At 48.9% G+C, this 27,751-nt stretch overlaps 1 protein-coding gene across 4 annotated transcripts in view; it reads left to right on the forward strand.

The window, feature by feature from the left end:
* Prr5l (proline rich 5 like) overlaps positions 1 to 26,898 on the forward strand; it is an 81,620-nt gene extending 54,722 nt beyond the window's left edge. For all 4 annotated transcript variants that reach the window (XM_050147069.1, XM_050147072.1, XM_050147071.1 and 1 more), the window contains 4 exons: positions 3,648 to 3,739; positions 10,129 to 10,269; positions 15,700 to 15,826; positions 23,807 to 26,898. In XM_050147069.1, the coding sequence (XP_050003026.1) occupies positions 3,648 to 3,739; positions 10,129 to 10,269; positions 15,700 to 15,826; positions 23,807 to 24,207 (761 nt within the window). In that variant the 3' untranslated portion in view covers positions 24,208 to 26,898. The remainder of the gene's footprint in view (positions 1 to 3,647; positions 3,740 to 10,128; positions 10,270 to 15,699; positions 15,827 to 23,806) is intronic.
* The last annotated feature ends 853 nt before the right edge of the window (positions 26,899 to 27,751 follow it).

Here is a 27,751-nt window from a genome sequence, read left to right on the forward strand (position 1 = left end):
ACCTCTCCTGCCTTGCTATTGGCCACTCAGCTTTTCATTAAACCAATCACAGCAATACATTTTCACACAGTGTAGAAATATCCTGTGCAAGTAAACAAAACCAGAAAAAAATCAAATTTGAGAATAACCAGAATGCTCTGTGCATTGCTAGGTGAAGGTACCCTGGCAGCTTCCTGCTTGTACTTGGGTTTGTTACTGTGTTCAGCTGTACCTGGTGACAGCTGGTGGACAGGGGAAACCATGTTGATTTGAGTCTTTGCTACAGTTGTACTGACCTTGCTTTTCAGGATGTTTTTGATAGCAACCTCTGTGCTGCTGCTGGTTTAACTCCTGTAGTATATCAGAGGGCAGATTCAATGTCAGACATCTAGAACCTTCCGTTCAAACCTTCACCTTTGTAGGGAGCTAGCTCTGACTTGTAGGCTGTTTCTGGAAATGAGGCTACCTGTTTCCTTTATGTCTTTCTTTCTTCCTTTGTTGTTGTTGCTCTCACAGAACACCTTCTTGAACCTTCTTTCCTCCCTAACCTTTATAGCCATCCATCGGATCCAGTCTCCCAGAAGGTACCTCCCAGCTCCAGGGTGGAAGGACTCCTCTATGCACCCTTGAGGCCTCTGTCTTAGCTTGGAAGTAGGCATAGTTCTGCGCCATAGGGTTCTGTCTCCTTCCCTTCAATGTAGAAGGCTTCAGGTGAGGGTTATGAACAAAGCAGCCGGAACAGCCTTTACAGCCTTTATTGCTCTTCGAGGTTCAATTTGGATTTAGGAAACCAGAGGTCCTCCTGCTTCATCACTGCAGTGAATAAGCCTTGCTTACATCTGGAAGATGGTTCTGTGTGGCTGATCAGTCACTTGTTGGATGCCAGGTCCTTTGCTAGATTCTGAGACTGCTGAACTGGAAATGGGAACAGATATGAATCAAATCACCATCTATTAGTAGGCCAGTTGTGTGTGAGTGTGTGAAAGTTGGGTGAGAGAGTGTGTTAGTGATCAGTTGTGAGTGTAACCAAGACTAGTTCTACTGATATACACAGGCGAGAGTTTGATTAACTGGAGGAATAAAGTCAGACTGTAAGAATCAAAGCTGAACTGAAGAGGATTAACCGGCAAGTTAGGCAAAGAGGGACGGAAAGAGAAGTCTGGGCAAAGGAGTTATCATATGCAAAGTCTTCTGCACAGCCACAGTTCAAAGACAGAGGGAAATCTAGCTGAGGATGAAGACAAGGAGAAGGAGGCAGAGCCTCTTGGCTGTGTAGTCCACATTGTAGAAGAGTCCTTCTCACAAGAGAAAACAGAAACTGTTCCTGCTAACTTGAAAGGTTGGCTCTGTAATGTCATCTATTGGGTCAAATAGGAACCTCCTACCCTTGATAGACCTGGCATGTGCAGAACCCTACACATTTGGTGCTTTGCCATTCTTTGCCATGGAGGCCTTTACGTAGTGGTTTATTGATGTGTCTGGCTGGATGCTCTGCACCTAAAATGGAAGAGGAACAAACCCGTCCCAAGACAAACCTGCTGCAGTCTCTCAAGTTCTAGCCAAGGACAATCCTAGTAGCAATGTTTGATTAGTGCTTTGCCAGGGAAAGCAGAGCATGGCACCGCTCTGCACCCAGCCTGCCCTTCCAGCAGCTGTTAGCGACGAGCTGTGCCCTTGCTCTGTGCTTTCTCCCCAGCCACTGCTTTTATTGCCCATTAAATTAATAGACAGAAGACGCTAAATGAAACTATCAAGATTCCTTCCATGGAACTAGTGGTGTTTTGCCAAACACGTCTCTCGGTGTCTTGTCGTGGCTGACCCAGTTTCTCTGCTCAGGTTGAGCAGACAGTAGCCCATAAGCTCTGACATCTAGGTCATTAAGCAGCTGCCATTTCAACCAGGCTCTCTCCTCTCTCATCCCTTTAGTTGCCTGACGTGACCTGTATACTTTAGCCTGTGGGTGGCATTTGACTTCCTGGTGCCAGGGGTGAGCAGGCACAGTTAGGAGGTGCCTTCCAGCCATGGGGCAGCAGTGGGTGAAGGTGATACTGTAGATCTTCTTTCTGCTTCTTACCTGACAGCTCACAGCCAGAATCAGGCCAGAGAATGTAGCTGTGCCAACAGAGCAGTGTACGACTGTGCAAACAGTAGTGTATAACTGTGCAAACAGCAGTGTATAACTGTGCAAACAATAGTGTATGACTGTGCAAACAGCAGTGTATAACTGTGCAAACAGTAGTGTATGACTGTGCAAACAGCAGTGTATAACTGTGCAAACAGCAGTGTATAACTGTGCAAACAGCACTGTACAACTATACAAACAGCAGTGTACAAGTGTGCAAACAGCAGTGTGCGAGTGTGCAAACAGCAGTGTACGACTGTGCAAGCAGCAGTGTATGACTGTGCAAACAGGTCAGTGTATAACTGTGCAAACAGGTCAGTGTATAACTGCAAATCGAGGTGAGTATAACAACTGTCCAGATGGAGCAATGTATAGCTGCAAACAGATCAGTGTACAACTGTGCAAACACTCTTCAGAACAATCAGATAAAGACCATGAGGTCAGGGACCCCAACTTTGCCTTTGAGCTAGGAGTTTGTTGTTAGCCTAGTTACTTGTGTCTCTGAGCCTGTAAGATGGGGTAGTGGGGTACTCACATAGTAGTGATCAGTACTTTAGCTCGGCATCTGAAAATGCTGTAAATACTCATGGATATTGACTGCCATGTGATTTTTAAATCTTCACCTCCCTTTCCTGAGTTTGGAGATAGAAAAGCACATTCTGTGTCCTCAGTTGAGGCTTCCCACCTGAATTTTGCTATAACAAAATACCTAAGGTCACTTTATAAATAAGAAGTTGACTTGGCTTACTGAGTTGGAGGCTCAGACACTTGGGTTGTCTTCTGGTAGGAGCCTCATGGTGGGTGTCGTTGTGGTGGTAGGCTGTAGAAGGAGCAGCGGGCTGCGTTCCTGCTGCTCGGCCGCCCGGCTGCCCAGCTAGTTTTCACCTGAAATAATTACACGGAAACTGTTCTTTTAAACACTGCTTGGCCCATTAGCTCTAGCCTCTTACTGGCTAACTCTCACGTCTTGATAAACCCATTTCTATTAATGTGTATAGCACCACGGTGTGGTAGCTTACCGGGAAGGATTCTAGCCTACATCTGTCTCGGGTCGGAGAATCATGGCGACTGCCTGAATTTGCTTCTTTCTCCCAGCATTCTGTTCTGTCTACTCTGCCTTTCTAAGCTGCTGTCCTATCAAAGGGCCAAGGCAGTTTCCTTTTAACCAATGAAAGTAACACATAGACAGATGACCCTCCTCCATCAGTAGGCAAGTGTGGAAGAGACCACACAGGAAGCCAGAGCAGAAGCCAAAGACCAGCTCATTTCCAAAACCCTCACCCAAAGGGCCTCCCTCTGCAGCCTGCAACTAGTGATGTTGAATTTCAGTTGTTGTGTGTATCCTATGAGCAAACTGGGTCTTCTGATGGCCTTAAGAGGGACAAAGACCCTGTACACTGTCGCTGTTATCTCTGGGTATCAGCGGCTCCTGGCTGCAAGTTCCCTAGTGTGTGCAACTTCACATTTGAGGAGGAGCTGCCCTGTGGCCTCTCCCGTGAGTAATGACATTTTCTCTTCTTTCTCCCATCTTCTCTCCCGTGTGTAGGTGATAGTCTCATTGAGGTTCTGGCTGAAGTCTGGGATCACTTCTTCACCGAGACTCTCCCCACCCTGCAGGCAATATTTTATCCGGTTCAGGTTAGTGTCACTGGGATGCAACAGCCTGTCTCCTCCACTGACCTAGGTGGGCACCTCGGTTAGAAAGGGACTCAGAGGCCTTCTGAGGACTCTCAGGATCTGTGTTTAGCCCCTAACTTCAAGTGAAGAGAGGCTTATATATAACCAGCAATTTGTAGGTTCTTGTTACCCTTGTGGTTTTGATGGCACATATACTGAACAGGGTGGGTTTTCATTTTCTTTCTCTTTCTTTCTCACCCCACCTCTGTTTCTTACTGGCAGCCTCTTTGAAGTGCAATTTTAAAGTACTTTACTAGTGCACACTGATCAGAAAGTCTTGGTTCATTGGGATGACTTCACATGTGTGTCTCATGCCCTTTCACCCCTTAAACCCAGCCGCTCCACCCCTCCCCCCACCTCCTTGTAACACATTTTAAGCAAATTACTGTTGTCCTGAAGTCGTGGGAAAGGATGCTGTCCCTTGCTGTCTGTGATGGTCTCTCACCTAAAGAACTACATGACATATTAGTGCTGGGTGAGGGGTGGGGAATGGAGAATGGGCGGGCTGGAGCTCTACAGTGCAGGTCAGGAGTTACGCACTTAACTTTGTGCATAACACCATCCAGTTCCTGAGAAGCTGGGGATTGGGATTTAGGGCTGGAGAGATAGCACAGCAGTTATGAGTTTGTACTGCTCTTGAGCAGACCCTGGGTGTAATTCCCAACATCCATGTTGCATGGCTCACAACTGCTCCAATGCCCTCTTCTGAGCTCCCTGGGTCCCTGCTCTCATAAGCACAAACCCACACAGAGACACAAGCATATACATGTAATTTAAAGTAATAAGGATAATAAATGTTTTTCTAGAATGTGGGATTTAGGGAAGGCAATTGGTTCAACAGTAAAGAACTTGCCGCAGCAAGCATGAAGCTCTGAATTCAGATCTTCATCATCCATTTAGAAGTCAGCACATCCTAACCCCAGTGGTGGTGGAGGGTGGGGGAGACGGCGGGTCTCCGAGCCTTGCTGGCCACAGTCTAGTTTAATTGGCGGGCTATTCCTCTCCCAGATTGCTCTCCCATACCTGCAGCTTGCTCACTTTCCTCTCCTCCCCCTGGGGCTGAGGCTTTTGCCGGCTGGCTCTGGCTTTGTTGACGGGAGGGTGTAATAAACACACTGCTAGCAGAGCCACCAGCAATGGTTGGAATTTCCTCATTCCGCAGCGAAGGCCCCAGGAGATGGTTTGCACGTAAGGGGTTTTAAAGGAGTATAGGATTGCTTGCACTCCATACCCAACATTTAAAATTTTGTTTAGTGAGTGTCACTTCCCATTTCAGGCTTGCCTCTCCCATCTCCTATATCACAGTGCAAGTAGGGGCCTGGCCTGTCGCTCGCTCCCCTCAGCATCCTCAGTCTGAACCAGTGATGCTGGAGCCCCTGTGGCTTCTGACCCCTTAGATACCCTCTCCCTTGCAGCTGTTGCCCCTTACCAAGCAGCAGGTCATCAGAACAATAGACCTGAGGGTAGGGTTCACTGGTGTAGCAAATAAAAATACCAGGTGCTGCCTTAACTATAAATTTTATGTAAATGACAATGGATTCCGACACGTGTGTAGGAAACAAAATTTAGCCGGTGTCTTGTGTTTAACCCAAAGGAAGGCTCATTGGTGCAGCAACTGCCAGGACAAGGTGGTGGCTACAGAAGGTGGCGGATGGGCACCGAGGGGCTCAGAGCCAGGCAGGGGCACAGTTCTGTAGACCTAAGGAGGGGGTCTGTGTTGATTCTCTGAAAAAGCGGCCAGGTCTGGCAATCCTAAGTGCCTGTTTATTTCACCATCTTCAGCCCCAGCAATTTGGAGGCCACTTTCTCCCCCTGCTGACCCTGGAGGACATCTGCTTGTGCTCGTCCATTTTATTTGCTAGCTGAGGTAGAGAGGGAGAGGCATGGACTCAAAGAATCAATGGAAAATTCAAAGGCGGTAAAGGGAGGCTTGCACAAACAGGCACCAAGGTAGAAGGCACAGAGAGTGGGAGGTCTGTGTATTAGGTAACGTGGAGATGACTTTTTTTCTGTTTCAAAGGCAAAGATAGACTTGCTTTTAATTTTGGATGAGTAGGTGTCCTTTCTCTGGTCCACTACGAAAGGAAACCCTGTCAGAGCCTGAGAACACCCCAGGGCCTGGTAAGAGGCCACGAATTGAAAGTCCCAGGAAGCAGCGAGTGACTTGTTTCTGTTGAGAACCGAGCACCTCACCTCCCACCAAGTGCATTTCCGGGCAGTATGAGAAGCCAGATTCTGCACGTGGAGAAAGCCTTGGGCTGCTGGGACCATAGATGTGCAGTTCCACGTTTCAGGCTGCATTGAAGGTGTGAGGTACTGAGTACAGTCCCAGGGCAAGCGGCATCTCACACTGCTAGTCTGAACCCCCTTGGGCTCACATTTCAACCTGGGAGGCGCCTGGTACTGACACTGTATAGCCTTCTGGTCACTTTCTAAGTCGGTCATCTCTCCGAATATGTAAGGCACGTTAGGGCAGTCTTTCGTCTTTTCCTGGGGAGTGCTGTGACCCTCCTGCTAGCCCACACTCCTGCAGGTATTTTCATGTGAAGAGGCTAAGAACATTCTGGAAAGGAAATGGCATGGGGAAGGATGGAGTGGCAATAATAAAGCAGGTTGATTTGGGGGTTCAGAAGGAGAGGTTACCTTAATTGTTTAGATCTGTTGCTCTCTAGCCTGGCCTAGCAGGTGGATTTGGAATGGGTTGCTCTTGAATGTCTACCATATTTACCCACTCAAACAATCATCTCCATTCCCTCCACTGTCTGAGATAATCACTGGGTGTTGTAAGGAGGGGGCCGCTTGTTGGTCCCGGTTGCTTAGCCCCGAAATAATCACACAGAAGCTGCAGTAATTAAATCACTGCTTGGCCCATTAGTTCTAACTTCTTATTGGCTAATTCTTACATATTAATTTAACCCATTTCTATTAATCTGTATATTGCCACATGGCTGTGGCTTGCCGGCTCAAGCTCCATCTGGCTCTGGCAGGACTCCATGGCTATCTCTGCCTCTGCCTCCTTTCTTCCAGCATTCTGTTTAGTTTTTGCCACCTAGCACTGTTCCCTTACAGCTCTGTTATAGGCCCAAAGCAGTTCCTTTATTAGCCAATGATATTCACAGCACACAGAGGGGAATCCCACATCAACTGGAACATGAGTCAGTTCATTCTTTTGAGAAGCTAACGTGGCAGTATCCATAAAACCTGTGTGTGTGTGTGTGTGTGTGTGTGTGTGTGTGTGTGTATGCGTGTACATATGTGAGCATATATCCAGAGGCCGATGTCAGGTGCCCTTCCCACTTTGAGACAGGGTTTTCCCAAGCCTGTTACCTCACTGACTTGATTAGACTACTTGACCAGGAAGCCCTAGGAATCTGCTTGGCTCTGCCTATCCAATTGCAAGATTACAGACTGCATCTGGTCTTTTGAATGTGGCTTCACGGGGCTCAAACTCAGGTCTCAGACTTGTTCAGCACTCACCTGTCTCCCCATGCTCTTTGTTTGTTTGTTTGTTTGTTTGTTTGTTTTTGAGACAGGGTTTCTCTGTGAAACAGTTCTGACTGTCCTGGAACTCAATCTGTAGACCAGGCTGGACTTGAACTCACAGAGATCCGCTTACCTCTGCGTCCCAAGTGCTGGGATTAAAAGTGTGCACCACCAATGCCTGGCTCCCCATTCCTTTTTAAAGGTGGATTTTTGATTGTGTAAGTTTTCTTTCGAAGAGTGGTAGCGATCTGGGTATACTAACAAAAGGGTCCAGAGAGTCATGGATAAACACGTTTATTACAGCGTTGCTGTAGTAAAAAAGGTATTTTAGTTGAAGAAATAGCAGTTAGAGTATACTCACATGTTAGAATACTATGTGACTTTAAAATAATATGGGGCAAGGGAGAAGCAAGGTGTGTTGATTTGCAAAAATGTCTAAGGTACACTAAGCTAAATACAGGCATGAAAACTTTGCTCTCTATGTATGTTTAAGGTTAAATGTGAATTTTATAGAGGTAAAAACTTTCTAGAAAAATCCAGAAGATAAATACAAGCCTTTGAAGAGGGGCTTCTTGGATGGATATCAAGAAACTACAGAAAGTGATTTCTGCTTGCCTTAACCCTGTCCTAACTTTGAATTGTAGCCTAACAATATCTATTACTCAATGATTTAAAAGTGAAATCCAAAACAAAATGACAAAGTACCAAGAGTCATTCTTTTGGCTGCAAGTGGAGAGGCCCCAGTGCCTGGGTGGCCTCTAGGGGCTTCCCAAAAGACCAGTTATGCCAAGTAGTTGCTAGTGGTGGGGGCGGGGGAGTTCTAGAATTGCCTTCTTATTTCTCCTGTCTTCTCTTTCCTCCAGATTGACATTCAGTCTAGTTTCTACAAGTCTGCCTGCCCTTGCCTGCCTTTTTCTTTTTCTCCGCCTGGTATGATTTAAATCAGACAGTTTTACTACGGATGGATACCACAGAAGGGGCCATGAACAGAAGTTGGATAGTTCCTATCATCCTCCAGCATCCTGTATCATCGAGTAGCCTGGCCTAAACAGAGTAACGAGGGGCTAGTGTTGAGTCTTGCATCCCTAACCATCTAGCTATCAAGCATGGGTAGTGAAAGAATAAGACCATATGTGAGGGACGCAGTAAAGAAACCACCGAGATGTTGGCACCATGATTAGGGGGAAGGTTTTTGTTGTGGATGTGAGCGAGAACATCCAAAGGCATCGAGAAGAATCCAGATGCAAGAGAAAAATAAGCAGACCAGACATGGGCCAGGGAAGTGGGGAAAATAGCAAGAGAGAGAATAGTGGGCAAAAATAGTAGAGAACGGGTGTGGTAGGGTAACGGGTAAGCACCTTGCTGTTATAAAGGGGCTGGAATAGCCTGGGGCTAGCATAGTGCAGGAGTAGGGGAGTGAGAGGGGTCAGCCGGCTAGTGTGGGGACCTTGAGATGTGTAGCAAGTACTTGTGAATAGGGGCTGAGGGAGCATGGGCTTCGATGAGGAACCACCCATATATGTCAATGGCGAGCCATATGTCCCTTCTGCCAGAGGCAAGGGAAATGAGTCCTTTTGATGGGTGGACCCATTTCACAAGTTTCTAAGGAATGGTGGGGTTTTATCTAACAGCCAGAAATCCTTCTCTAGTCCAGCTTGAGCTAAGCCAAGAATATCATTTCTAGACCTATGTACTGCCAGAGCCCTAAGACCCAGTAAAAGTGCTTTTCTTCTGTGATTTGTAATCATTTTAATGCTATAGAAAGAAAAACAAAAAACCTTGAGGTAAAAATTGCAACATCTCAGATGGCTTTGAGGGACCACTGAGAATTGACAGAGGAAGTTTATTAGAAGGTTACTAACATCATAGACAGACAGAGGACAGCATGGCCAGGCCTCTAAGGAGAGTCCAGCCCCAGCTCCACAGACATATAGCTTGGTGGATGCCCTGAAGAGGCCTCAGGTGATTGCAGGATGCCCACCCATGTCGGAGAGAGCCAGCGCTCTGTCCTGTCTGCTGGCTCCAATGCTGATCTCATTGCGAAGTGCCATCACAGGCACAGGGAAGAGTCATTTAATCAGGACAGTGTGGGGTTAGTCAGGTTTCCCCCTCTGTCACATACTCACCTGAGCACGCGCGTGTACACACACACACACACACACACACACACACTTTCAAAAATGTAAAAATGCCTCTCCAAGTCCCAGGGTTCCCGCAGACGGATGTGAGAACACACACACACACACAAGCCACGACAGAAGTGGACATTACATGCACTGTTTACATCTAGAATCTTAGGGCCCTGCCTAGCACACGAAACCTAGCGACCACAAACGCTCGTGGAGACTGGTATCTTCATCTCCTGCCTACTACCCCAGCAGCTGAAATAGTGAGGCTTTTCCTACTTGTATACAAATCACTTTTCTTCCTCAGTTACTTGTGATTATGGAAGAAGCTGCCGTCTTATGGAACCATGTACGGGCTGATGTTGCCTGACCTGTGATAAGCACTTAAATATTTAACAGATGAAGTTGAGAAAGCAGCCTTGAGGTGGGGAGAGAGTTGTAATCCTTTCCGTCTCTCCTCCCTTCCTCTCTCTTCCTCCTTCCCAACCACTGGACTCTCCTGACAGCAAGATCCGCTATTAAATGTGTCTTGTATCGTCTCTAGGTTATCGAATCGGATTGACCCATACCTTGCCTTAATGCCAGGAGAAAGCAGACCCGGGTCTTCTGTGACAGCCCACGAGCCTTGCACTGCCCGGCCCAGTCCGTCCCGAGTGCACTGTGAACACTTCCCCTGAAGCACTGAAAGCTGGTGGGGACTCAGCAAGCGTCCCCTCTCACCTTTCCGCCTGTCTTCCCCAGGGACAGGAGCTGACCATCCGCCAGATCTCCCTGCTGGGCTTCCGGGACCTGGTCTTGCTGAAGGTGAAGCTGGGTGACTCGCTGCTGTTGGCACAGTCCAAGTTACCCTCATCTGTTATACAAATGCTGCTCATTCTGCAGGTGAGCGCTGCGGAGGCCTGCCCCTTCTGCCACAAGCAGCCGAGTAATCCTGCCTCCTGCCGTGATGGAGATGGGGAGCGGGGCTAACAGCAGAGCCAAGCAGCTGAGCTGTGCGTTCTTCTGCTTATTCGTCCATTGTTTCTTGGTTCACTACATCATGTACATTTGTTGTGCACCCAGCAGGCTCCTGGTGTTGTACCTGGTGCTGGTGTTGGAGCAAGGGAAGAAAACAACACCTGATTCACTGGGTGCTGTGGCCTTCTCAGTCCCTGTGAGGGTGGGATTTGGGTGCTCACCCTCCCTCTGCTCTGAACACTCTGTTGCCTGGGACAGGCAAAGCCTTTCCTAAACTTTTTCCTCCTGCTTGTATCCTCAGCACCCAGCCCAGGGTTGTGAGCACAGAAGTAGGCTTCCACTGTGGTGCCAGCTATTGAGGAGAAGACATCCTCCTTCCAAGGAGTGCTCTTCCAAGGAGTGCAAACAGGGACAAAGCATCTACCATAGTTGAGTCAAGACAGACCTAGAACTCCTACATGGGTCCCAGAGCCACCAACTCTGGTCACTTTCTATCTCTGTTTGGATCATTCTTCCTCTTTTTTTTTTCTGTGTGTGTGTGTGTGTGTGTGTGTGTGTGTGTGTGTGTGTGTGAGAGAGAGAGAGAGAGAGAGAGAGAGAGAGAGAGAGAGAGAGAGAGAGAGAGAGAGATGCTGTCTCTTGTGGCCTGCCTGGTTGTTTCTGGACTTGGTCTTTCTGTTTGTGGAATAATTCGGATCAGATTACATGTGACATTCCGTGGTGTTTACCAGCGAGACACTACCCAGATGGCTCCATGCTGTCTTCTCGTCCCAATCCTAAATCTGCAACAGGAAGATGAGCTAACACTTCGCAGGCTCTGGTGGTTTGCCAGGTGCAGGCACATGGACTATAAATGTACTGTTTTCTTAAACAATCCAAATAACCATCTAATGAGGTCAGCATTGTTTTATTCCCATGCTCCAGACGAGGAAACAAAAGCAGGACACTTAAGTGCTTGAGCGAAATCCCCCAGCTGGTAAGAGGTGGTAAGATTCTAATACTCAGAATCCTGCTCCCTCTTCTGGGTAAGAGATCTGACTGGCATGTGCTGTGTTTGGAGTTCCCTTTTGCCCAATCGGCTGACCCTGAGTGAGGTCAGGTGGACCCAACATGCCCTGGGGAGCCCTTTCCCGTGGATGGCTGTGCAGTTCTCACTTTCCAGCCTCCATCCGGCTCTTGATGACTGGTGAGATGCCACCAGCCCCATCTATGTGCCTTTGGTTATCTCTGCATATCCCCCTTTCCTGTAATCAGAAAAGAGGAAGGGTGGTTTCATAGATGAGGGTGGGTATCAGTCTACGTCCAGCCTTTCTGTAAAAGGGAAGAAAAGGATAGGCGTGGCAGAGTGTCTGCAGCTTGCACCTGAAGTACTGGACACAGAGCTTAGCTCCCAAATATGGCGTGTAGAAAGGAGCCCCCGAGGGTTCTGGGAGTGAGGTTCGGAAGTTGGGCTCCACTTTCTGTTTTCGTTTCTAAGGCTTTGGGGAGGCATCCAGCGCTAGTTACTTCTCTTTTTGCCATGACAAGATACCTGAGAAAAACAACTTAAAAGAGGAAGGGTTGTTCAGGTTGCGTCATCACTGCAGAGAGGGCATGGCAACAGGAAGGCGAGGCGGCTGGCCACACTGTGTCTTGTATCTGTATCAGCGAGTGGAGACGGACAGATGCAGGTGCTCAGCTGGCTTTCTCTTTCTATGCAGCCTGAGACCCCAGCCCAGGGAACGATGCTGTCCATGTGTATGGTGGGGTCTTCCCACCCTATTAACCTAATCTAGATAAGCCCTCAAGGGGCGTTTCCATTCTGACAGTCAAGATTAACTACCACACATCCCTTTCTGTTTGGGACTGTGGTCGCTCTCTGCAGATTCTCCCCAACTGAAGCTGGAGCGGGAGGACATGTTTCTATTAATAGAAGCCTTTTGAGGCTCTGGGTCTTGTGTAGTCTCCTGATGACACCTGTCGTCACCCCTTAGAGCCCCTGAAGATGTCCCAGAAGGACTACTCTGCCTTTGTCGCATTTACACACCATGCTGTGTACCTGCAGCTCTTCCCAGCTGAGCTTAGGAAAGCTGCTCATGACTGTCCCTGGGCCTGGAGCCCCTCCACCTCTCCCTCAGATGTTGGAAGCTGGCTTACCTGGTGCTCTGGCCTTCGTGGTTCGTGCAGGGCTGAGATCTTGGTGCTCACTTCCCCTCTGATCTAAACACTGTTGTCCAGAACAGTCAAAGCCAATCTTAAGCTTCTTCCTCAGGTTTGTGCCCTCAGCACCCAGCCCAGTCTTGATCATAAAAGCAGGTGTTCATAAAGTGGTGGAGCCAGCTGCTAATGACCAAGGAGGATTCCAAGGCCATGGCTTCTTTCAGAGGAGTGAAACACAGCTGGAGAAGCTCCCTGGCTGTGGTGGAGTTCTGGAAAATTGGACAAGGAAATAGTCTCGGCTGTGGATCTTTTTTTTCCCACTTCAAGGAGGTAGAGGATCAGAGGGGCCAGCTATCCAACAGGACTTCAGCCTGATCTGAGGGAGCTGGACCAGTCGGCCTTCCCTTAGCTTTCTCTCTCTGACCTCTTAGCCTTCCTTCCTGTATCCTCCTCGGGTACTGGAAACACCCTTCAAACTTCTAAGATAGCCACTCTCCGGGGTGGGGTACTTGGCATCCTTTCCCTCTGAGCCTCGTGGTAATAGGTCTCCTGGGCCGCTTTCTCCCTTGGAACTCAGAGAGCTGAGGCAGGGAGGCTGAGAGCAATCAGTGTAGGTCTTCCCTGGGTCCAAATTGATTCTCTGGGTCCTGAGGGGCAGCAGCTTCGGAGTCAGAATAGAATTTCAGGGAATCCACTCTGGGGCCATGCCTGCTACAGGGATGTACTGTGAATTGTCTAATCTTTCCTAGGCCCCAACTCTCCATAGGGACATGGGACCTGGGGAAAATTTTCCCAAATGACTCTGGTACAAAAAGAAAAAGTTTCTCAGACTTCAGCTCTCCCATTCCCACCAGCCTTCTAAACCTTTTTGAGTCAACCCCTCCCTTATAAGAAGATGCCAGGGCATCTCCAGCTATAGTTAAAAGCTCTTGTTCTCAAGGGGCCCCACCTAGATGAGGGAAGCTTCAGTCAGTATGGGGCCCTGCCCATGAGGCAAGGTTTGTGACATTGTCTTGGAGGGCCCTGTGCCTAGGTTAATACTCTCCCATCTCCCACTCAACACTCTTCACATTTTGAATGTCGGGCCCAGCATCTTGTTTCATACTGGGCCATGAAAAGTTGTCATTTACCAACTGTGTTTTGCTAACTGGGCTAGCAGTGGGTCAGAAGGCTGAGGATGCCCTCAAGGGACATGTCTTTGGGAGCTCTACCCAATTCCACACTGTTATTATCCATTTCTTTTGTCACTTCTGTTTCCTGTCATGTCTCTTTTGGGGAGAAGAAGTTGATGAGAACTATCAAGAGAAGAAACAGAAGAAGAAACAACTGTTTCCTGGGCTTTGAGACCTAATAAAGGTGGCTTTATGATTTGGACGGCTCTGCCCTAAAGTCTGGTTTGGTTCCTGTGCCTTTTCCTTTTTACTGCCTTGAGTGCTCCCCCCTCCCCCCCAGTTTGGGCAGAACTTCATGCGTCTTCCTAAGTAAAGCAGCTCTTCTTTTCTTTTTCTTTTGATTTCCAACGCTAAGCATTCTAATGCTTGAGCTCAGGGGAAGTGGAGCTCAAAAGAGGGTATGGAGAATCACCATGCCTATCCCCAGTGCCACAGTCAAGGTCGTCCCAATGGACAGCCACTGGCTGCACCTGTCCCTTCCTTCCATCTGTCATCCCAGACGGCAAACTCTGCATACACCTGTAGCTGCTTCTTAGGCCTCTTGTTTCCCCAAACTATCCAATACCCAAGTATCCTCATCTTATTTGATGTAGCTGAGAAGGACCAGGGGAGGGCCTATTTCCTTGGGAATCATATCTGACCCACGGGTCCCTACCTTCAGGAGTTGCTCCCATCTGTTTCGCTCCACAGACAGCTCTGGGGCCATGGTGAATTCTTTGTTTTTTTAAGGAAAGCCATTCAGGGCTTTCTCTTTTGAGAGATTGAGGAGATAATCTTTCTGGCTAAGCACAGAGACCCCTGGAGCCTTCCTTCTTTCTTTCCCAGGCCCTGTCCTTTTCCTGGTGGCCCTGGGTCCTTGCCACCCCTCAGCAGGAGTGCACATTTATCACCTCTTCCAGTGAGAAACAGAGTTCACAAGGAGCGGCTGGATTTCTAGAAAGCAGGTTTTAGCAGCCCCTTTCCAGCTTTGGCTGCCATGCATTTATTTTGGTTGGCCTTTACCCAAGTCTTAGTTTGAGGCCTCAGGCTGTGCTGGACCACTCTTCCCTTCTCCTGTTTTGGACTTTTAAGTCTTTTTTCTCCATGTTCTACTCTGATAACAAAGTGACAGTCACAAGGACTCTGAGCCAGATAGCTTGGCTTCCAGTCCAGTGGGGCTTTTTGTTGTTGTTGTTGTTATGTTCTTTGTTTTTGCCATTTGTTGGTTGTGTTATACTAGACAAGTTTCCTAAGCCTCCTCCTGGTCTTTATTTCTCGTTCTTGGAAGGGTTGTTGGGAGGCCTGCGTGTTAGTCCCTTTGCGGTGCTTCTGTGGTGTGCCTGTGCGCTGTCGGTAAGGGGTAAGGTCCCCACTCTTCTGTGGGTGGGGTAATTGTTGGGCCTTGCCACCCTGTCCCTTTAGAGCAAGAGTTGGGACCATGCTGCCTACACTGTCCTGGGAGAACCCACATATTGATCTTCGAATGACCAGTTTTTTGTTTTGTTTTGTCTTTTGAGACAGAGTTTCTCTGTGTTGTAGCCCTGGTTATTCTAGAGCTTGCTCTGTAGGTCAGGCTGGCCTCGAGCTCAGAGTTCCACTTGCCTCGTAGTTTCTGGTTTATTGATTCTCTCATCTCCCACTCAGCATCCTAACTGATTTTTCAACTCAGGACCTCGCATCTTCATTTTGTACTGGGCCAGGAAAATCTGTCTTTTGCGTTTTGCTAGGCAGCCTGGCAGAGGGGCTGAGAGTTGAGGACTGTTGCCTCTGTAGGGCCCAGTGTGAGCTCTGTCCCCGTGGCCCATGGACCTGCGAGAGCCACAGAGCTCCAAGCCTTGCGTTTATCCTTTTTCTCCCACCTATGGCCTCATCTTTGTTTCCTGTCCTCTTTCATTCTCATCCATGGACCTGGGACAAATGACCGGTGCTTATGGCCCGTTTCCTCCATTCTAACCACAAGGAGGCTGATGTGGCCACACGGCAAGGAGTGTCATTGGCAGGCGCTGACAGGTGTCCACCACTGCGACACTTTTCACTAACCTTTATCTTGGGTGTTTATTTGCAGAGTGTTCACGAGCCCACAGGCCCAAGTGAGGGCTATTTGCAGCTGGAGGAGCTGGTGAAGCAAGTGGTGTCTCCCTTCCTCGGCATCAGTGGGGACCGCAGCTGCGCAGGCCCCACGTACTCATTGGGTAAGAAGAACATGGCTCTAAAGTCTAGACGCTTGGGGGTAATGATACCCACCTCATGGTGTTGAGCAGTGATTGTCTGCCCAGCACTTTGTTCCAGTGAAGGCCAGGGAAAATCTTGATTTGTTAATTGTGGATTGCGTTTGGGTGGGCTACTCAGTCTAGGGGTTAGTAACCCACCCACAATCAAGTTACTCCAGGGTCTCGGAGGGGCGCTACCTGGAAGGGAGTGAGCTAAGACAGAAGAAGGAGGCCAAGCAGTTTTGTCAAAGCCTCCGTTTATTAGGGTCATGGTTGCTGCTTATATATGGTAAGGAATGGGGGGCAGGGCAAGGGATCTCGCCGCGTGGTTCCGGTCACGTAGGCCAGGCTACACTCGGACAGACAGGCCAGAAGTCACAAGTGGCCACACCTGGTTCCCTGGATAGCTGGAATGTGAGGCGGGTTCCTCTAAGATTAGCAGTTAATTGGGTGAGGGGCAGGTTTTGTCAATAGAACATAACTATGGGTGTGAGGTTCTCTGCAGACTCCCTAGAGTGATGGTTTCTGTAATGATTGTTAGGGGGGAAATGGCTCCTGACAGTTAATTACAGATGTTCTGAGGCCATGTGGCCATAACCCCGCCCCTCTACCAATTTTCCTCAGAGACTGATCCCAGCCTCTGTGGTGCTTCCTGTCTCAGCCATACCGTTGATCAATGGCTCTGATCTTTGTATGTGTCTGGACATTAATTTTCTTGTATCTATTGCTAGAAAATGTATTTTTAATAATTAAACCTGCCTTAGTTAGCTATCATCAAACACCATGACCAAAAGAAACTTGGGGAAGAAAGGGTTGATTTCACTCACTGGGTACTTTTTACTGGCTTGCAACCATGGCTTGCTCAGCCTTCCGTCTGATAGAAACCAGGACCACCAGCCCACAATGAGTTGAGCCTTTTCTCCATCTATCATTAAGTAAGTAAATACCATACTGGCTTGACTACAGCCAGACCTTATGGAGGCATTTTCTTCATTGAGGTTCCCTCCTCTCAGATGACTCTAGCTTGTGTCAAACTGAAATAAAACTAAGCAGTACAACACCCTTCACTCACATGAGTGGAAACCCACCCATGATGTGTCTGCCCTTGACAGCGGCTCAGCATGTGAAGCTTCCATGTCACCTTCACAGTCAAACCTTTCACCTACTGTCCTCTCTCAGTTTCCGTAGGTACTGCAAGGGCTTTCACTGCAAGGGATGGGTTCTGGATGGGGCCTCCTCTTTTGGTGACCATAAAGCTACTGCAGTAGCAGGTTCTGTCTTAGTCTCTTTAAAGTATCTAGAGGAGAATCAGATCTGGTCCTTCTTCCAGGGAGAGCACCATCTAGATGGTCTTGGTAGAAATGGCTGGCGATGCAGTACATGTACTGTAGACTAGTACCCAACAAAACCACTGTTTTGGTGGAAGCAGCCTTGGGAAAGGCTCGTGATAAAGACACTTCGGTTACTGCCTGGGATGTAAGCACTTACAGTGCAGACACTCACTTGCTGATTTCTGTCTTCAGCATCTGCAGTGGTGTCTGTGCCAGGCACACAGTCATGCAGCAAGGCTGCAGGTATGCGAGCATGCTTGTTAGATCGGTGCAGGCAGTTGTACTCGCGAGCCTGGGCAGCCAGCACCCACAGAAAGCTGTAGAACAGGAAGCATCACCTGTCTGGAGCCTGTTGGCCCTCTTTCTGCTCTGATAGAGTTGTAGTTGAGCTTCATGGCCAAGAGGGCAAGGAGCAATTTCCAGAGAGCTTGTTGCCCTCCCTGGGTCTCTCTGTGCAGACAGCCGAGCCTTCTACTGACCATTTTCCTGCTCCTGTCTCTCTGGAGGTACTAGCTTCACCGCATCTACAGACTGGAGGAGGTTGACTGCTGTCAGCTGACCCCCAGGTCGGCCCACAGCCTCCATCTCTGATCTCTTCCTCACTCCCTCCACATAAGATCAGAAAGCTACTGAAGGAAGATAGTCTCCCACCCTGCGCCCCAAGCTAGATGCTATATTGCACGGTCTCCATGGAGCCTCCCTTCCTTATTACTGCGTGGGCTCATGTGATTACAGGGATGAGGACCCAGGGAGATGTCAGGATGCCAGCAGGTTAGCTGAGCTATGCCAAGAACTGTACCATAGTCAGGGCCTAGTGCCAGCAGAGGGGCAGAAAAATAGCTTTTCTTCAAGCCCCATAAGCTTTTAGTTGGAACAGATTCCTGTAACAGATTAACGAGAAAAACAAATGAGTGTGTTGAAACATGTGTTCTCACATGCAGGAGAGACATCCAGGGAACAAGTAGTTTTCAAAGAGTTGGCTTTGAATTCCTGTTTATGTAATATCTTTAATAAAGAAAAGTAATTTTTGAGACAGGGTCTTATGTAGCCCAAACTGGCCTCAACTTTACTATGTAGCTGAGGATGGCCTAGAACTTCTGCTCCTCCAGCTTGAACCTGCTTCTTCAGTGCCTTTAGTTCACTAATCCTTCATGTGTTTATTAAAAATTATTTTATTCTTTTATGTGTCAGGTGTTCTGCCTGTATGTGTGTGCTTGTGTGTCTAGTGCCCAAAGAGGCCAGAAAAGGGCATTGCTTCCCCTGGAGCTTGAGGTGCAGGTGGTTTTGAGCCGCTGCATGCTGCTGGGAATAGAATCTGGGTTCACTGGAAGAGCAGCCAGTGCTCTCAACTGCTACTCCATCTCGTCAGCCCCCACTTCATGTTCTGAGGAGGCATATTCTGGTCTCCCAGGCCTGGAACACGAGAGATATGAGAACTCTGTGAAGAGCTGGCCCTGGCTCTCCAGCCCATATAAGAACAATGTACGCTTTTGTCAGATAAGGGGAGGCCCAAGACTTTCTTCTTCTTTTTTTAAACAAGATTTAATTATTTTATGTATACTAGTGTTCTATCTGCACGCATGCCTGCACACCAGAAGAGGGTATCCCATCTCACTACAGATGGTTGTGAGCCACCATGTGGTTGCTGGGAATTGAACTCAGGACCTCTGGAAGAGCAGTCAATGCTCTTAACCTCTGAGCCATTTCTCTAGCCCTGGCTTTATTCTTGTAGGAAGAATAGTGTGGTTTTTAAAGTACATTTTATTTGTTTATGTGTGCATGCACATGTGTGTGCACTCGTGTGCATGTGTGTGCATGCACACACGTCCATCTATACCTGCCACAACCCAAGTATAGAAGCCAGAGAACAGCTTGTGGGGGACCATTTTTCTCTTTCATCATGTAGGTTATGGGGTTCTGACTTAGGTTGAAAGATTGGTGACAGGCCCTTTTACCTGTTGAACCATTTTGCCAGCCCAGTTTTTTTTTGTTTTTGAAAGGGACTTTGCTTTAAAAGGGACAGAGGGTGGCCATTATCCTCTTCTGAGCAATTTAAAAATTACTTTTATCCCATTGATGAATAATCTCAGCAGCTGTGTCGTCAGACTCTCCTGTGTGCTGCTGCAGATGAGACAAATGGGATCTATTCCTGCCCATGGTCTGTCTGGTGCGGGCAAAGTGGATGCAGAGACTCATCTGTATACGGATGCTCTAGGGGGAAGCACTGGGACCACCCAGACAAAATACCAGGGAAGGCTCCCTGGAGGAAATGAGCTGTCTGGGGAAGTGTGCGATGTTCAGGAGTTAGTTGAGTTAACAAGAGGAAGGGAGTCGTCAGGAAGGATGATTGGGAGGTCTAGGGGGTTGCGGGAGGGCCAGAGGATGGAGCACGTGAGGAACTGAAGGGGCTTCATAGATTCAGAGTCGCCAGTGGCAAGAAAGAGCACTGGGTATGGGCCAAATCATCGGCAGTGAGCTGGCTGGGCTGTGGAGCAGGGTCACCATCCCGGCTTTGTAAGCACTAACTTCACCGGGCTCTTTGAGGTAGGATGTTTGAGCTTCTGCAGCTGCCTTGATAGTCTACCACCCCCAGCCCAGCCCTGTCAGCATTGGGGACACGAGTTTATTAGGGAACAGTAGTACCGGTGATCCTGCCCTTCGGTTCCTTATTCCAGGAGGGGTCCCAGGCCAACATTTCATCATAGACTTCTGCATGTTAAAAACTGAGGTGGCCTTCCTTACCCTTGGGGGACAGAGACCTCTTCTGATGGTGAAAAGAGCATCCATTCAGTGTGGGGCAGAGGGGTATTAGTTCAGTAATTGAGGGGTTGGAGAAAGGCTCAAAGGTTAAGAACGCATATTGCTCTTGCAGAAGACCCAAGCTCAGTTTCTAGAAGCCACCACAAGCCGCTGTAACTCCAGCTCAGGGAAATTACAATACCTCTGACTTCTGTGAGCACAGTCACTCAGGTGCACATACACACACACATGCGCGCACAATTTTTAAAAAGTGGACAATGAAACAATTTTAAATGTCACATTGGGATCATAAAAGATCGTTTTTCATCTGAGGCAGGGCTGTACTGCGGCTTTGGCGCCCAGAGCAGCGTGAGATTGTCAGGGCAGCTGGGACATCGTCTGAAAACCACTCACCCAGTGGCCGTGCTGCACACGCCTGTCCAGCTGTTGGCAAGTGTGCGTGGCTGGAGGAGGGTGGTGATACTGTTACTCTCAGAGTCCCTGAGAAACACTTTACCTTTGCAGGCTAGAAAGGTACTTACCTTGTGTCCCTGCATCTTTGACTCCAGAGATGCTGGGGCAGTCACTTGCTGGATCTGGAGTTGTACCAGGACAGGTGGTCTTGCTTTAGAACAACAGATAAGTGATCTAATCTAAGGCCCAAAATGAAACTTGCACGCGCGCACGTGTGTGGTATGCACACGTATGCAAGCCCTCTGCTCCATTTTATATATATATAAATACATAAGAGGGCAATGGCAGTATCAGGTGAGGGGGGCCACAGTGAAGCTAAGAGAACAACAACAAAACCACAGTGCAGGCTTGACCTAAGTGCTACCTTTCAAGTTATCCAAATTCCTGAGCTGCCTGGGGTTTCTGAGCCTCTCAGGGCCCCTCCTCTGCGGCAAACATTAGCGGGCTAGATTCCTCCTTCACAAAAGCCCTAGCCTCCCACAGCCTCTCTCCTTTGTATCCCTGGGGCCCCTCTGTAACCGTCCCTGTAGCTGGACACTAGCTTCTCTGCATGACAAAGGCCGCCTGGGCCTTTCAGCTCCGGCCTAGAGCAGGAGCCCCCGTTGGTTTCGGTAGGCGGGGGCATTCTGGGAGCCTAGAAGATCAAAGGCCTGTTGGGGAGCCAATCCCCAACAAAGGACCTCCCTACACAGGCTTTGCCTCTCTAGGAATCTGAAAGGAACTGCTGTTGCTGGCTTCCACAGGGATGAATTCCTGGCTCAGTTGGAGGCCTGTGTGTGTGTGTGTGTGGGGGGGGGGGATAAAGGCTCTACTGGCCCTACCTTGTGAAAGTCAAGGAGGAAGGGGAAGTGGCCTGAGAGTGGGGGCCAGCTGAGGTGACAGACCAGCCTCTCCCTGCAAGAGTGCCCCCTTGCAAAGAAAGCCCAGTCTTCACCTCAGAAGACCCTAGGAAGACAGTCACAGCCAGTCCCTCAATGGGAGCTCCAACTCCACTCCCTTTTCTCTGTAGGCATGGTTTGCTGTCTCTGGTGCAATGAAGAAAGGGAGAATATAATGGGCCCAAGGGTGGGAAGCTGCCTGTCCGCCCAGGCCCCAGTCTTTGGTTTTCAGGCTCGCTAAGGAGCCAGGCAGGGTTGACTGATAGAGTCGCCATTCTGTTGACTTCTGAGGATTAGCTGTGGTGACTGGCAGCTCACCAAGGAAGCACTGCCTGCCAGGACACTTGGCAAACCATGAGGCTCGTGTGGCCTTGGCTCTGCCAGCACCATCTTGGGAACCAAAATATTCTTTCAGAAAGCAGAGGGAAGAGCTAGCTGTAGGCCTCTCTGGCAAATCACTGCATGGCAAGAGCGAAGGCAACGTGGACAGCGAGGGACCTTGGTGTCCACTAGGCCAGGGCTCAGCTGTGCACTCTGGTCTGGTGCTAGTTACTCACCTTCTGTGACCTGCACGTGGCTTGAACCTGCACGTGCTCTCTCTCCTGAGAGAGAGCAGAGGGAAGAAACAGCGCCAAGGGCGGGGTCAACCAATGCCATGCCATGTTGTGTTATGGGCTCCTTAGGGACAGCCTGTCCCCACTCTTCCTCCAGGTGTGAGGTTACCCACTAATCTTTCCAGGGACCCCAAACCCTTGTCATGCTGTGCTGCTATGATTTGCTTGTCCTCCCCTTAGAATTGTGCAAGGCCTTGGACACATTCTTCTCTGTACCCAGGCCCTAGAGAGGTCTGTGTGTCTTGAGTCTTACCATTTCCCAGTATTCCTGAAGTACTCTCTCTTCAAGATCTCTCTCTTGCGGTTAAGGAGGAGCTTCAGTCAGTAAAGTGCTTGTCATTGCAAAGGTAAGGACTCACACCTAATCCCCCCTGCTGAACTTCAGGCACTGTTAGGGATGGAAAATATAGTGTCTCATTAAAGGAACAATAATTCTGCCTATCTCTTCAGCATGACTTAAGTTGGCCCTGCTTGGCTAGGCGTAGCCCTTGGCCAGGTCATGGACCCTGAGCCACTCCCAGCAGGCCAGAGACGCTTTCCTCCTGACCAGAAGTTTTCCGTTCTAGCCCCATTACTGCTGCTCAAATGACCTGACCTCTTTCTATCTTGTGAAGGTCACAAACAGCTCTGCTGTGGGCCCCAAACTTGAATAATTAATTGAGTAAGTAATTGTGATTGCAGAGTTCACATTTCTCTTCTGCAGCACACTGGGAGGAGATGCCATTGGTGAACCATTTTCCTTTGGGTACAGTGCCTAGCACTTGTTGGGCTCCTAGCACATAGCTGCAGCTGGGCTCAAATCCCCCACAGTCCACACAAGCTTTTTGGCCTCCCCCCACCACCGCGCCCCAATCAAATTCATGCACCTCTTCTTTTCCGCAGGTAGTGCAGCATCTTGCAAAGTGTAGCTCTGCAAGTGTTTGCTGAAGGCTAAGACAGCATGTTTCTCCAGCCCTAAGACAGCATGGTTCTCCACCCCTAAGACAGCATAGTTCTCCAGCCCTAAGACAGCATGGTTCTCCACCCCAAGACAGCATGGTTCTCCAGCCCTAAGACAGCATGGTTCTCCTCCCCTCCACTCCCACTCCCCAAGACTGTCTCAGTCTCAGTCTGGCTTCCATTCTCAGCTCTTTCCAGCTGCAGCCAAAGTGGCCCTTTGTTAACTCACTGCCAGTAGAACCCTTCACTGACTTGACTGCAGTGAACAATGGATCATGTCCAGAAAACCTGAGAGACCTTTTCTGGGCTCACTCCAGCAGGTTGAGGCCCATGACAGTCCTTCAGCCAGGGATGCAGTGGGTCTCAGTTCCACACATTGACTCTGCATTCCTTCAGCTTCTCCTGTGTTCTCCCCGGCACTGACCCCTGCTCCCACTCGGTGCTCTGCCTGGCCACCCCACCCTGGCTAATCCGTCTCGTGTTTTAGCACATGTAACATCTTCCCCTCCTGTCAGTGCAGTTCACATCCGTGTGCTGCCTTCCATGTGTCTCTTCCCCACCTGGAGGCTCGCCCAGATCCTGGGAGTCTCTGTCACAGCTGAAATGGGAACTCTCCTGTCCCCTTTTTGACTCTGGCTTCTGCACACACCCTACCTCGCAGGTGGGTGCCTCACCTCAGAAACAGAGACTGTCTCTAGTCCATGTCCTCTCTGAAGCTGTTGGGTCCAGCTTCTGTGAGGGTGATTGTGGTTTCCCTACAAGCCAGGCCACAAGGTGTGGTTGTAAAGGTGTGAGACGTGACTTGTTGCTAGTGGCATTGTTGGGAGGGGGAGTTCCTTAGAGTCAGTGGGGCGGGGGCAGGAGGGCCACCTGAAGCTGTTCTGGAATCTGAGACACTTCCTCTTTCTTCCTCCATCTGAGGAGAAGCTCCTCAGAAGATGTTGTTACCGTTCCCCATCACAGACATTGCTGTCTTTTCTCTTGCAGCCAGGAGGCATTCCAGGGTCCGGCCCAAGGTGACTGTCCTGAACTACGCCTCTCTGATGACCTCGGTTGGCCGGCCACTGAATGAGATGGCCCTGACTCCGCTGACAGAGCAGGAAGGAGAGGCGTACCTGGAGAAGTGCGGCAGTGTGCGGCGGCACACCGTGGCCAATGCCCACTCAGACATCCAGCTGCTGGCTATGGCCACCATGATGCACTCAGGGTTAGGAGAGGAGGCTGGCAGTGAGGACAAGCACCTGCTCCTGCCACCCAGCTTCCCGCCACCACACCGCCAGTGCTCCAGTGAACCCAGCATCCCCGACAGCCCCGATGAACTGGAACTAGAGGATGTAGCAAGTGGCAGCCAGGAGGACTCAGAGATGAACTGTGCTTCCCTCAGCTGAGCTGGCACCTCCGGGGTTTCCCCATCCCTGCTTTGTGGCCAGGATGAGGACTGTGTGGCTGTCTCTCCTCCGTGGATCACCGAGGCGCTCTGGCTTTGAGTGATAGTGCCTTATTTCTTAGGGCCCAAGCCGAGTCTCCACGCCCTCAGAAAACACCTGTAAACCTCTCCACTTCGGTGTCTGTGACTAGCTCCTCATGCCACTGTTCTCCTGACTTCCAGCTCACCTACTTCGTCTGGAGCTTCATCTCTGGGCCTTTCCTATCATATTGGACTGGCCCAATGCTCCTAGTATATAATGCTCTGGTGTGGCTATAGCAGAAGCTCGGACCACACGTGAGCATCTAGAATGTGCCAATCTTGGCAGTTCCCCAAATGATCCCATGAAGCAGAAGCCAATGGATAGAAAGAATAGCAGAAGTTCTGTATAGCATGGAAGGTCAACTGTAGCCCATGTCACACATGGCCCTGGGAATGTGTCCTTATCACTTTGGTTGTAGTGACCTTGAAAGCATTATCCTCCTTGTGGGTGAGGATACAGGTGCACCCTTACTTATGTCCAGATGTCATGTGCTGTCTACACGAAGGGCTTTTTAGCCTAGGAGAATCTACCAGACTGGCGCAGCCCTGTCTTGCATTTAGCCTCAGGCTTCCCTCTCAGGCTTTCCCCCCAGACTGCAGGAATGAACCCTCGCAGTCACTGGTGCCTTACTCCTCTAGTTTCAGGAACTGACCGCTTTCCTGTTGTGCATTTGAGAGGCTGGCAGACAAAGACTGACCTAGTCTACCTGGATTTCACTTGAATTTGTAAAACGTGTATTGTTCAAAGAAAAAAAGTTCGCAAATATTTGCACGTAGGACCTTGCACTGTTCATTTCCAGAGGAGTGTCTTTGCAGATGGAACACAAGTGGACCCCTTCAAAAGGAGATGAGGTAGCTCAGAACACAGGGACCCACAGTGGGCGGGATTCACATACCTCAGCGCTGGCTCTGCAGGGGCCTGTGCTCTAAGTGTCTAGGCTTCTAGGGAAGACTGCTGGAATCAGGAGCCTGTCTCTTAGGCATAGAAGCCTAGTAACTAGAATGCATCCGTGGACAGAGAGATAGGCACGTGGACACGTTTTATTTGGAGGAGTGCTTATTCCCTGGGCTTATAGAAGTACCCAGAAGTGTCTGGGATTCCTGTTGTATCCGTCTTGTGATGCTGTTTGAGGCAGCAGGCTTTGTTACTGTGCTAGGTCCTGACTAATATTCGCTCCAGATTGGGGAAAGGTAACTTTTTTTGTCTATGTTGAATCCCTGGCTTCCTCTTTATAATTGTCTTATGGTCTTGCTAGTAGAAGCTTAGAAAAACATAGAAACTTTCTCCTGATCCTTGGTGTGTGCTAACCTCTCAGGATCTGGAAATTTTGTTGATGGCATCTCAGTGCATAAGCCACCAATAGAAGAAGAGGCCATTCACACTCATCTAAGTCTTGATAGTGTCTCCCTTCTGGGCAGAGATCTGAAATATGACCATAGCTGTGCTTTTGATGCATTCTGCTTTGGAATTTTTTTAAAAATATCTTAATTTTGTCCTTCTAAGAGCAAATGACAAAAGAGAGATGTCTGCTTGTCACAGAATTGTCTAAATGTCACACACCTGTGCTCATGCTCTTGCACATACACGTGCACCCATACATGTCCAACAGTGTGTGAACCCATATATGCGTGCACACACATATACACACCACACACATACCATATACACAAAGAGAAATGTTCAAATTCCTTTGAGGAAAAAACATGCAAAAACTAATCTTTCTGTCTGTAGTGTCTAAAGTCTACAGGTGGGAGGCTGAAGAGGTGGGTTGGTGCTCAAGGTCACTTTCTACTCTTGCAGAAGACCAGAAGACGTGGGCCCAGTTCTCAGTACCTACATCAGGCAGCTCACAACCATCGCCAACTCCAGTCCCAGGGGATTGGATGCCCTCTTCTGTCTCCTGGGGGCGTCTGCATGCATACAGTGTGCATATATACACTCAAGACAAACACACGCATGCCCACACACTTAAAATAACTTAAAAAAAAACCTCTCCATAAGTTAATTACCGTGTGTTCGTGGGCAGAACATTGTAGTCTGTTTAACTTAACTGATGGCTGGGTCCTTGTTAGTACACCAAGCACACACTTGAGATTAATTATTGATCCTGGCAAAGTAATTAGTCATGCTTGGGTTTGCTTTTCTCATTGATAAAATGAACAGTGCATGTTTTAAATATGCCTTTTTCCTTATCTTGGATGTCTCTGTCAAGGACAGCAGTTGTCAGTATAATACATGAGCTCTTGTATTGGAAGTGGACAGGCTGTTGAACTCCATTGCTGCTGACTTTAAACAGTTTACAAGTTTCTCTTTGGACACACCTGGTATTTGTACAGACATACCCCAGACTGTACACAGCAACGTTTTACGGCATTTGTGGGCTTTGGCCATCAGACCTATTGCAAGAGTCACCTGTAGAAGCTTTACCCAGGTTTTCTCCCTCTGGTGCCAGGGAGATTTCATCTTGCTATCTATGCCAAGGGTTCCCCTAGGTTGAAGTTTGGTAACCGTATAATCCCAACTCTGGGCTCTGACTGAACTCACAAACTGAACTCCTTTCTTATTGTGTGTTTCCAAAATAGATACAATAAATGTTTTGTTTGTCATGTGTGCTGCGGTGTTGAGTACTTCAGTTGTGTTCTGACTGAATTTGCAAGCACAGTAAAGCTGGCCACGGTGCATTCTCCCCTCAATACTTCCTGCACTGGCTGTGTGCAGCAGGCTCCATTGTCCTATTGCCCTTTTTCTAGAGCCAGGTCCTAGCCTTTGGTTTCATTGGCCAGTCTAGACTGGGTAGGCATGTTTATCTGGAGAAGCAGCTCATCTGTGAACACAAAAACACTAAAAAAGCTCTTCAAGACGTTTTCCTTTCAGAGTGTTTGACCTAGAGGGAATGCTTACTGTGTTATATTTATTATGAGCTCCTCGCATGTTTTTCCTGATTCTATTTGACAGAAGAAATTTATAATGTTTTACTCTCTGCGTAAATACTTTCAGCAGGGCAGTATTGGTTGGAAGGCTCAGCAGGCTTAGTAAAAGCATTTGGAGAGGTGCAGTCTCGGCTGATTAATTACACTCGAGTTGTGCTGGTCATGGAGTCTTTCTTTCAGTGGCGAGGAGAAGGCATAAGCAGAGGAATAGGAACAGTCTCTAGTGCTGCAGAGGCAAGGAGGCATTGTCCCTGGCAGCTCTTTGAAAAGAACGCAGCCCCGACAGCTTGGGTCTAGTCCAGTGAGAACCATGTCAGACTAACACAGTGTATACACGCCAAGTTACCCATCATTCTTAGCGGAAGCTTCCACGGCATAGGCCCTGTTCTTGGCGCTAGGAATACAGTGATGGAAAAATGACCGAAGTGTCTGTTTCCTTGGACACTAGAGTGGTAGGGACCAAGCCCCACGTCTAGTGTTGGAGCATCTTGCTCCAGGAGGCATCCTGACTAATTAGAAAAGGAAGAGCCAAG

Source organism: Alexandromys fortis, unplaced genomic scaffold, assembly GCF_014885135.2.
Source record: "Alexandromys fortis isolate MF-2015 unplaced genomic scaffold, M_Fortis_MF-2015_v1.1 scaffold_12, whole genome shotgun sequence".
In the NCBI taxonomy this organism is placed as follows: domain Eukaryota; kingdom Metazoa; phylum Chordata; class Mammalia; order Rodentia; family Cricetidae; genus Alexandromys; species Alexandromys fortis.